The sequence below is a fragment of the Trypanosoma equiperdum genome, assembly GCF_001457755.1.
Source record: "Trypanosoma equiperdum strain OVI genome assembly, contig: ctg_763, whole genome shotgun sequence".
Taxonomy (NCBI): Eukaryota; Euglenozoa; class Kinetoplastea; order Trypanosomatida; family Trypanosomatidae; genus Trypanosoma; species Trypanosoma equiperdum.
In genome coordinates this window covers 3,898-14,579 of record NW_027124713.1, presented here as the reverse complement: position 1 = coordinate 14,579, position 10,682 = coordinate 3,898, and the positions used below count along the sequence as shown (strand labels likewise).

Below are 10,682 nucleotides of genomic sequence, written 5' to 3'. Positions count from 1 at the left end.
CCCCCCCCCCCCCAACCTCTACTCATTTCTCCCGGAAACTCCGACGCAACCCCTGGAACGTTGTAGCGACTGAGCGAGGATCAAGACTCAGTAGCCGTTGGGGCCGACGTAAGACAACATTACGTTGGTTGAGACACCCGCATTCCAGAAGAGAAGGGTGATGACGCTGATATTGGATTGATAGATGGAAAAGAGTTTAACAGTTACCAACAATGAAGTTCCAACTTGATATACATCATTCAGAGGCGCACTGCTTTCAAAAGAAGTTACCAGTTCTACGCACAGCGATGTAACATCTTGGAAAATGATACGAAACTTTAGAAGATATTGTAGTTGGATATTGCTCAATGTAGCATTATAAAGGGATATGAAAAGAATTGTGGAATGTCCGAATTCACCAAAACATTGCGCACCTGAGCTCCGCAAATAGGTAAAGATACGTGTCGATGGCAGTCGAAAACACCAACGATGCCATTACATCTGTAGTGGGTTAGATGGCGCCAAAAACAATCCAAAGGGAAAACGTCGCGGAGTCACCGTCAAAATCTTGACAACAGAACGGCTGGCACCCGCAGACAAAACGAATTGGTTTTGCAGTCCGACGGACAGGACGACCTTCACAGATCTGAGGAAGGCATTACCGACGAAAATAGTTTCTAGGAGCGTAAATAGAGGTGATACCCCCGAGCCATCTGTCACGGAGAATAGCTGAGCATTACCGAAATCAGCATCCATGAAGGGTCCGCCATCCACCATTGCTTAGGCGTAAAAGAGAGTTGCCCACGTGCGAAATGGCGGCGGCCGCAGACGCCATCGGATACGTACGCAAAAAGCGTCGGGAAAAAATGGGTTGAGGATACCAGCGACGAGCGTTCCCATAGTCAAAGGCTCCCTATTTGAAGCGTCTGCACGCGCCATGTTAATAGAAGCGAGAGGAAAGTTATTCAGCGGGAACGGCGGTGGGTGCGTGTGTGTGTGGGGGGGGAGGTGATAGATATTACAAGGAGCCGGAGGAAACAGAAGGGGTTGGAGCAGGCTTGAGGAGGCGTTTCTTCAGTAGGGAGGCGAAATACGTAGCCGTAATGGACCGCAAGGGGCGACAGCTGATGGAGCGGAAGCGAGATATATCGTCCCTCAGTCCCAGCTATAATTTGGACGGCGGCAGCGTTGGATAACGCTTTTCCCGTGGACTTCAAAGATTGATACGACGCCCCGTCACTGGTAAGCGGGGCCGACCCCTTCATGGCATTTTTTTTTGCCCAGGGACCGACAAATGAAAAACGGTGTCCCAGCAAGACGCTGCTGATCCCTGTGCTATATGATGCCGTAGCCGGAGCAAAGCAGTGTTCCCCATGAAAGGAACGCTTGCTGGCTCTTGGCTTCCCCCGATGATACGGGGTACTGGACCCTGGCACCACGTTGAGGTGGCCGGCATCGCCAGGGCCTTCATGGTATATTTTCCTACAGGAAACGACAGACTTCTCGGCCCAACTGACTGAGTGGGAATAACGACTAGGAGCCACCTTGAGCGAACACGCCGATGCACCACTAACTGCGCACTGGAGGAGAAGGGTCGGTGAGGGAAACAAGGCGGCAGCGGTTTAATGTTTCGATTCTTCCCCAGTTGAAGGGATGCGTGGCACGGGTGCTCAAAGGTCTGCCATGTGGAATGCTGAATATAATGGAGTAGGGTGCATAAAGCTGGACACTGTCCTTCTAAGCTCCTATTATCACCATTCTCTACCATCGGTTGGCAAAAAAAAAAAAGGAATAAACCATGCCGACTGCTTCGTAAGGAGTCATATACGTGTTGCGGCGGAGGGGTCACGGCACCGCAACTCCCACATCCGAGCTACACCTTTTTCTTCCCGTTTCTTACCTCCCCTTCACTGCAGAAAAAAAAAAAGAAATAAGAGAGTATTCGGAGAGAGGAGAATCGGGAAAGCGAAGTCTAGCACAACAGTAGATGGGTAAGGAAACCCTACGTGCTTGCACGCCGTAGGGCGGGAAGAACAGTATGACAGACACAATACAAGAGGAAGTCGACACATGCAGCCGCGCGTTTCCTGGGAAAGCAGATGGAAAGAGCGGAAAAGGTTGCCACTCAATAGTACAGCGAGGCTGTTTTCTACATGCCGCCATCCTCTTGGTCTTTTGTTGTTGTGGCATCCTCCTTCAGCTGTTGCCTTGCCCTCTCCTGTGCTTGTCTGCATCTCTTTTCTGCTGCCAGCTTGGCTTTCTCCAACCTCGGAAGCTCACGCTTATGAGCCGCTAGTGCTGCACGCCACGTCGCAGTCTCCTTGTCAAGTCTGAGTCGAATCTCACTGGCCTCTTTCTTTTCACTTTCTAATTGAGCTATTCTCGCCTCCGCCTCCTCACGCTGCTCCTTAGCCATCCTTTCCGCATCCTCAACGGATTGTCCCTCTGACAAGGAGCCAAATTGTGAGTTGTACGACTCCAGCTGCTTTTCCAGAGAGGCTTTTCGCTGCTCTGATGCCTGCCGCTCGCGGCGCACAAGGGCTATCTTAGCCTCCAGCGTTTCCACCTCCCTCGTCACCTCACGGTAGGAACGTATCAGAGATTCCACATAGGTTTCGCGTTCCTTGCAGGTGTCAGCGTATGTTGCGCGAGCCTCGTCGAACTCTTTCCTCATCTTGGCCACTTCATCAGTAAGGCGCTTGTTCTCCTCTACTAATTCCATCGCCTGCCGCTTGCGATCGTCATACTTCTCCCGCACGTCCCGGACGCTGGTTTCCACATCTTTCTTGAGGGTGAGCCGGCGGCTTTCCATCCTTCTTGTAGCTTCCTCTGTGAGTGTGCTTCGTCGTTTCATCTCCGCTTGGAGGTTTTTGCACATATGCTCCTCTTCTGCCTTCGCCTCAGTCTCCCGCCGGATATCCCCCTTCAGCTCTCCCGCCAATTTGGTGGCTGCTGAAATCTTCTTTTTTATCGCCGCCGCTTCCGATTCCTTTTTCTTCACCCGCTGTATTTCTGCTTGAAGAAGTCCTTGCACGTACACCTCGCCTTTCTCTGCAAGTAACGCCGTTACGACAGCGCGCGCCTGTGTCTCGAGTTGCTTCCGGTCTTCCATGTACCGGAGTGAGACAAAAGGATCGCTGTCATCGTGGTTTTTGGTTCCCCTCGTGACATTCCCGGCTTCAGATCCTGCGCTCTGGTCCCCCTCTGGGACAACGTGCTGCGGTGCCTCCGCGCCCAACTGCTCAGGCATTAAGCGAGAAGGGGCGGGTGGTCCTATCGGGAAAAATAACGTTAAATAAGCTAAACTGGTATCGCTCGCCCGTCTACCGTGGGAGAAAAAGGGGGACCCGCAAAGGATAAATGGGTGTGTGTGGGGGGGGGGCGCAGGAATGACAAGACAAAGTGTTTTGGACACCACCACGCAAGAGCGGAAGCTGGTCCGCCCCCGCACGTGAAAATTGAATCGGTTGCTCTGTGGCACTACGTCACTTATCCGTACAACGAGACGAAGGGCATTCCTCACCTCTCCCCTCCTTCAATACGGCCATCCAAGCTGCCCGTGATCACCTTGTTTTCTTCCCAGTGCCGCAAAGGCGCTTTGCATCGGTATTACGCTCTCGTTCCTCTTTGTATGGTGCTACGGGCGCCCCTATAAGATGACAGACTCCGACGCACCCCTGCTTGCGTTAACGGCGCGCCCGTAGTACCAGACAACCACCCAACTAATAAGACCCTTAATAAGAAACATCAGGCAGATGTAAAACATGAAGCCCATGAAAAACTCCCAGGAGCGAAAGTACGTTATACAAAACCACGCATCCAAGTACGTGATGAGGCGCCGCGTGTACCCTGCTTGACCACGGCGCAGTGCTTCCGCCACCAAGTGATAGGTCTCCCACCGTAGCTGAATTTGGGGTCGGCGAGAGCGCATCTCATAGTAGCAGTTGTAAACCACCCGCCAGTCAAATGGCGTCATATTCAGGTAGACGCGCATAAGGGACTCGTATGTTGCTGCCGTCAGGTGTTTGCCGTGACGCTCCCGTGACATGCGGTCAAACACCTCAATAGCATTTTTCCATTTGGGCGGATTTTCCATTGCGAGCGACCCAATATACATTTCGTAGTTCCGTGTGTTGGGTGACTGGCCACGCTTGACCATCTCCTCAAAAAGTTTCTGGCACGCCTCCGGCATATCCCGCTCGATGCACATGTGCATAAGCGTGGCATATGTGTTTGCTGTTGGATTCATACGATTCTGAATCATCTTCCGATAAATCTCCATACTTGCCTGCAGTTGGCCTCCATCCATCAGCTTAGAGAGGGCCACTTCGTTAGTTTTCGTATCCAATCGAAGCCCACCAGCTTGAGCTCCACGAAGAGCCGCAAGGACTAATGTGTGATCCTTTGGTTCCAATTTCTGGAGGTAACGCCGCAATTTCAAGTTGCTAACCGTACGGGCAAGGACGGAGCAGCGAAACGTTTCCTCCACCTCCTGCGGTGTTGTTGCTGCCACACGTGGGTTTCCCAACATGCCCTCGCCCAGCACACCACCGTTCCTCCACAGCGTTGGTGATGAAACGCCTGCCAACGGTGGTCCTTGCGCGGATGGTAGACTCTCATCGTTGCCCGCACTTGTGTACCAACGGCGTATGTTGCGCATCAGCAACAGGTTTTTAGCGTTGCGGCAACGATAGCGAAACATCTCCACCGCGGGCACATGCAACAAACGAGTCAAGAGAAGTCACAGCAACGCCGTTGCAGAACTGCACTAGGGCCTCCTGTGCAACACTGAAAATACCGAACGTGCTTTTACCTACCACAAATGTGTAATTATGGGAACGTATCCCACACTAGTTGACCGCCCGTGGGACAACCTTTGCCACTGTGCATCCCAATGCGAGGCGTAATAGTGGCGAAACGGGATTGCCGGGGAAAGAATAATTTTTTTTTAAAAAGGGAAACGTAGTGACCAAAATTTAGGAAAAAGTGAACTGATACAACTGCCCCGGTGCCGGGGGCGTCAAGCGCGCGCAATGCGATGAATGTTAGTGTCCCAAAATCCGATGCATACCGATGGGCGAACACAGGAAGTGGAGAAAATCGTTTCACTTGTCCGAACAGTAATTAAAAATAACAATAGTGATAGTGATAATAAGAAAATAGATAATGGAAATAGCGGGTTTCGCATCCCACATGTGGGACGTGATGCACGTTAGCGGTTACTGTCCACCCTTCAATTCTGGATAACACCAAGCAACGAGTCTTCGTTGTAGAGGAACAGTTCCTCTCCTTCCAGCTTAATACTGCTTCCACCAAACTCAGGAAGTAGCACAGTGTCATTAACCTTCACACTCGGTGTCCAGTCCTTTGTTGCAGCCGCCACAGCGACAACGGTACCCTCGTTGACTTTACCAGCAACTTGCTCAGGGATGAGCACACCGGCCTTTGTTTGCTTGGCTGCCAGAGTGCGTCTCACCAGCACACGCGAGCCCAGAGGCTGCAGCGTCTTGAGTGCGGGAATGGAAACGCGGAGCATACCTGTGTTGCTTTAGTTGCTGAATGAAATCTGCTTAGTCGTAAACGGAACTGCCTGTAATTAGCTGCTCTTTTTATAGCTTTTGTTGTTCGATTCAAATAAGCAGATTACTTCCCTTCCTTTATCTGGTGGCTGCCCTGCCCTTGAGAAAAAAAAACTTTACTTGTAGCGTATAGAACCTTGAACACAGTAAAAGGGAATGCGATAAGTGATAATAACAATAATAATACAAACATATGTTCACATATATACCTTTCAAGAAGAAAAACAATATGCAATGCATAAAAATAACAAAATGCTAATCAAAGACAGAAGTGACAATTTTGATCACCGCTGCTGCCATCAGGGAGCCTGATAAGAGGAGCTCAACCCCTATAAGTGCCACTTTCTTGTTAGTTTCCCTATTTGACCGAGCAAGTATAGACGGAAACAACAACAAAACGGAGGGGATTCTCCCGGAGGCAAGAGGAGAGGGAGTGAAAACGGAATGAAGAAGAGGGCGTGCAGATGATAAGCGAAAGGTGAAAAAGAGATGCCGAAGGACTCAGCAGTGATTGAAACATGTGTATGCATTACATATAATGATATATATATATATATAGGAATGCTTATCCTTGGCTGCGCCCCTCAGTGGATTAAACAACAGCATCGGTTCTCATGTTGCACACCGTCACACGCTGCAGTAATCACTCCTGTCGACCCTCATTTTTTTCCACATGCTCCGTAATGTCTGGCAGGTACATGATCTGTGGCAGGTACTCTTTGCTTTCGTGGAGGAATTTGATGAGCTCGTACTGAACCCTCCGTGCAAAGTCTTTTTGCATCTCCGTCAGTTTTTCTAGATATATCGCACGGTTTTTAGCGCTAATACGTGGTGTCACTTCCATTCTCTGGAGTGCACTCTGCTTCATTTTCATCACATCCTCATGCTCTTGCATCTTCTTACGGAGGTTTTCGTAGAACTCCACGAACCGATCGTAAAAGACAACCTGCAACCTTGGTGACCGAAGATATTCCATGAGATTTAGAGTGCTTTCTTGAGCAACAATATCTATTTTGTTGCTTGCGGTGCTCTTACTCCCGCTCATACTGCTGTTGGAGCCGCAATCATCGCTTTCCAGCAAGTCCGTGCGGGCTTCATTATAGCGAAAGATGAGGTTCAACAAGGAGTGAGGCAAACCAATCAGGCACATATAGTTGTGCGTCTCAGGACTGCCATTACCAAAGTACACCACAGCATCAATGAGTCGCGTGTGTTTGTTCAAGTAAATTACAAGAAGGTCCTGCTCCACGTCTTTATATATTGAGCCCCTGTCGGCAGGTGTTGCCACTTGATAAGAGGCTGTTATGTCATCTACATAAGGTTTGTTGTCTTCTATACAGGAATAGTACAATCGCGTGCACTGCGCGGGGTCAAAAAATATGCGCATAGTACTGAAGAAAACGTACTTCCCAGGAAGACGAATTCGGCTCGCAACGGGCGTGGTATACACTGGGAGTTTCTGCTGTTGCTTAAGTTGGTTTTGCTTTGCAATCTCATGGGCATCCTTTTCCGCCGACAGAGAATTAAGGTCGACACCATAATTTGCGTTGCGACTACCGTTCTCATCGAGGACTTTACTGTACAGTTCATTATGCGCTGCAAGCAATTCGTTCTCCTTATCTGTGCACGACTGAAGGTTTGGCGTAGCAAACTCCTCGAACCCAAGCGTACCAAGTATAACCTCCGCCAAGTTTGTTCCCACGTCCCTCGCGTTGAATTCATCGAAACTGGTCGTCGTGCCGTACCGCCGTGTGAACATTGCAACAGGCCCTGTTGCGTATACGCACGGGTTCGTCGTGAGGTAGTTGGACTCAACCGTGACGCGACCGTCGAACACAATCGAGCGCCTGTTCAGTGTGGAAAGTACATTACTGTCAATATCCTTATCCTCACAGCAGACGATAAGGCTGCAGTTGATCTCAACAGAACTTCGGGCATTGGAATCGGTCCCAGGACCAGCCGGAGCGGCTAATGCGGGCACGGGTGAAAGAACGACGGTTGTTAATGTGGTACCATCATCATCGTATTCTGTGCGACTGATCTTGTACCCATGCATCGTATTCGCCCCCAATGCACTCCACATTCTCACAACACATTCAAAGGCGTCCTTGTCAACGAATGGATTTGTTACATCCGGACTCACCAACACCATACGTTGCGGTGAGAAACCGAGGTTGATGATGGATGTGGCAATAGCAAAGGCGTCTAGACCGGAGCCGTACACCACAATGTTGCTGACATTTTCTGGGTTACGGTCCAATTCATACAGGGTCCGCTGCAACCTTTCTACAGAAGCCGAACCAGAGATCGGCAGAACACCAGGAGGTGTGCTCGTCCGTGACAACTGCTGCCGCTGCTGCACTGGTTGTTGAAGGCTACTTATGGAAAGAGGCACGCCAAATTGCCTACCCGTTGTGAGAATAACATAGTCATACGGCTCATAAGTGCTGTCGTCAACGACAACATAACGCTGGGCAGTTTCAATATCGACCATAGAGCCGTGGATAACGCGAATAGGGTTCCCCACTGTGAGTCCCATATGTTCTCGTTCAAGTAGTTCCATCCGATCGGTGCTCCAGAGGTTCTGCTGTTGGTTAGGATGCTCCGGCATGCCATCAGTAGAGATAAGCACCAGGTTAGTGAAACAAATGTACGGCACGGTAAGAAGACGATAAAGAAACGTCAGACCAGTGGAGCCGGCGCCCACGACAATAATGCGTGTATGTACCAGTTTTTTGCGGTCCCCAAGAGTTCTACGCGTGGCGGCAAAAAGGCAACCAAGGGGTGAGACATCCTTACTTGGTATCCTTTCTGGGCTTCTTGGTGTGAATACCGGTTCGCTTGCCGGAGGGCGAGGTTTCTCCACCACTCGTCGAGGTTGGATGCGCAGTAACTGATGCAACAAGGTGGTGAAGGGTGAACTGGCATTATCTTCTAGCAATAATGCCAACTCACAGTCTGTGTGTCGCAACAATTCCCTCATCAAGAAGGAAATACGACTACGATACACAGGCCTCACGTAGAAACTGCGAACGAGCAAACCTCTCACCTCGTTCCTGAAGAACTTTCGCCGTCCCTCCTCAGAACTGAGCGTTACGTCTGTTTCGCTGTAGTCCCGAGGGGCCTTCGAGTAGTAGTTTACTAGCTTGTCGAGGTCATAGTTTGCACGTAAACTATACATTTCATTAACTGAAATTTTCCGCGCGGAGGCAACGCCAACGACAATAGGTAACTGTTTCTCACTCCCTACATTCTCTGTGTACGTGACAAAGGAAAAGACAAAGCTGTTGATGTTCGACTCTTCGACATCCTCAGGGGTTTCCCTACCGCTCCGCAGGCGTTGTATATCCTCCCTCAACAAAGTGATTTGATGTTGAGAAAATTCCATGTGTGGCTCATCCAAGAAGACATTGATGGATGTTATGTCTTTTTCACTGCGCACAGGTGTAGCGACCACTGGATCCGCCGCGTACCTGCAGTTGATCCAGAGGCCATCGGGCGGCGGTATCAGATAACCTTCAGAGTTCCTGGGGTAATATTTGCGAAGTGGGATATGATCAAAGTCCCCAAGGAACGGCGGCTTTTCGGTGTCGTACGGCAGAGTAATAATAACGTACTCAACGAACGGAAACTCCTTGTATATGACCGGCAAGAAACTCTTAGCCCGCAGCGCGTACGCCGGGTCAATGTAGAAAAACTTAATCCTCACCATATTGGAAGTGACCGCACCTTTCGAGGCGTTGCGTTGCCCTCGCATAGGGCGAAGCTTTCCGTACAACTCGGTGTAGTACTGTCGTGATATCATTTGCTGATCCTCGATGGAGGCCTCAAGGCACATAATTCCGGCGACACGGTGCGTCACGGCGTCCTCGGCGACAATCACCTTGTTGTTGCTATTCTGGTCTTTTAACAGCTCGTCAAGATAAAACTCCTCCGGCAAAGATGTGATGAGGCCGTCACCACCGAGAATCCTAACCACAAAATCGTCATAGTCCTCTACGATACCAAGTCGCAAAAGCAACTGCGGCACAATACTGACGGATTTGATATGAAGTACGGTTCCGTTGAAGGATGAGGGTTGCAGAGGCCTGGGGCGGAAGCCGATGTTTTCAAACACGCGGTAAGTTTGCCCCATTGGGCAGGGAACCAACAGGTGCTCGATTGAAGGAAGGTTGTCTAACGCAATATGGAGAAAACGCTGAAGAAGCGCCTCCGAAGAATAGCCGAAAAGTAGCAGCTTTCTTTGTAAGTCTAAATCCTCTTTCGTCATATTTGTAGAGTCTGACATAAGGGCAGTAGATGTAGGAACGAGAACTGCCTTCACCCATAGGGTGTTGCACGGAAAGATTGATAGGGGCTTATCACAATCTCCGTCACTATCATCTAGTAGAACCTCCCAGCTGTCTCCAGGTATCAACGTTGTGTGCGGTGTGTCGTCAAGACAAATGAACCCGACAGGCTTGTCAATTACTGTAGATATCGCTGTAATAGATATCACGGATTGTTCAATGAGCGTCGTGAATTCTGACTCCGTTTTCCACGGGTACATTGCGGTGGGCGGGATACATTGCGCGACGCTCGCGATTTTTCTCAATTGGGCAATGCCGGCTGCGTCACTGGTGTAACTGCGCCGGAACCTTAGCGGAAGCTGAGTTTCGGACCCCACCGAAAAGCGTTTTGACTCCATGGCTGCCCACTGTGCTCACTCTTAAATATGTATTGAAGTTGTCTTCTATCCCACGGGTTCCTTCTTGACTGGTTGTTGATGAACTATCACTTTCTCTTATTTGATATCGCCACCTCTAAGCCTGGGGTTGCTCTGTCCCCCAGCGTGTGCGCGTGTGTATTTGCTTGCGTATGTGAAGGGGCTTCACGATTTGTCCACAAATACATATATATATATACGCCGCATCACGAGAAATGAGACGGAGTTGGTGAACAGAATTAAATAAAGGGAAAAGAAAGATACCGTTGGAGCCCGTACGCTTCTAGAAGGTTTATGTGGTGATGGATCGAACTTTCCATAGCTCCCCTCAAGTGGATAGTACTGATTGAGATATTTCAAGACACAGACACCACCACCAGACTTTTTTTTAAAAAAATTACTCAGCTTCGTCACAAAAG

At 49.8% G+C, this 10,682-nt stretch overlaps 4 protein-coding genes and 1 pseudogene across 5 annotated transcripts; all 5 read right to left on the bottom strand.

Annotated features, from left to right (window-relative positions):
- Positions 1-141: 141 nt before the first annotated feature.
- Positions 142-518, bottom strand: TEOVI_000351600:pseudogene (annotated as a pseudogene). Its single transcript is given in 2 exon segments — positions 142-501; positions 504-518. Coding segments are annotated over 2 exon segments (375 nt in total).
- Positions 519-2,128: 1,610 nt separating this feature from the next.
- On the bottom strand, positions 2,129-3,229 carry TEOVI_000351500 (uncharacterized protein; the record flags this gene model as incomplete). Its single annotated transcript, XM_067226408.1, has 1 exon — positions 2,129-3,229. One exon carries the CDS (start codon positions 3,227-3,229, stop codon positions 2,129-2,131), a length of 1,101 nt encoding a protein of 366 aa, XP_067082509.1.
- Positions 3,230-3,628: 399 nt separating this feature from the next.
- On the bottom strand, positions 3,629-4,681 carry TEOVI_000351400 (PPR repeat family, putative; the record flags this gene model as incomplete). The annotated part of the gene is made up of 1 exon (XM_067226407.1): positions 3,629-4,681. The coding sequence occupies one exon, from the start codon at positions 4,679-4,681 to the stop codon at positions 3,629-3,631; it is 1,053 nt and encodes a 350-aa protein (XP_067082508.1).
- A 531-nt stretch (positions 4,682-5,212) lies between these two features.
- Positions 5,213-5,515, bottom strand: TEOVI_000351300 (10 kDa heat shock protein, putative; the record flags this gene model as incomplete). Its single annotated transcript, XM_067226406.1, has 1 exon — positions 5,213-5,515. One exon carries the CDS (start codon positions 5,513-5,515, stop codon positions 5,213-5,215), a length of 303 nt encoding a protein of 100 aa, XP_067082507.1.
- A 686-nt stretch (positions 5,516-6,201) lies between these two features.
- TEOVI_000351200 (uncharacterized protein) lies at positions 6,202-10,245 on the bottom strand (the record flags this gene model as incomplete). Its single annotated transcript, XM_067226405.1, has 1 exon — positions 6,202-10,245. The coding sequence occupies one exon, from the start codon at positions 10,243-10,245 to the stop codon at positions 6,202-6,204; it is 4,044 nt and encodes a 1,347-aa protein (XP_067082506.1).
- Positions 10,246-10,682: the final 437 nt, after the last annotated feature.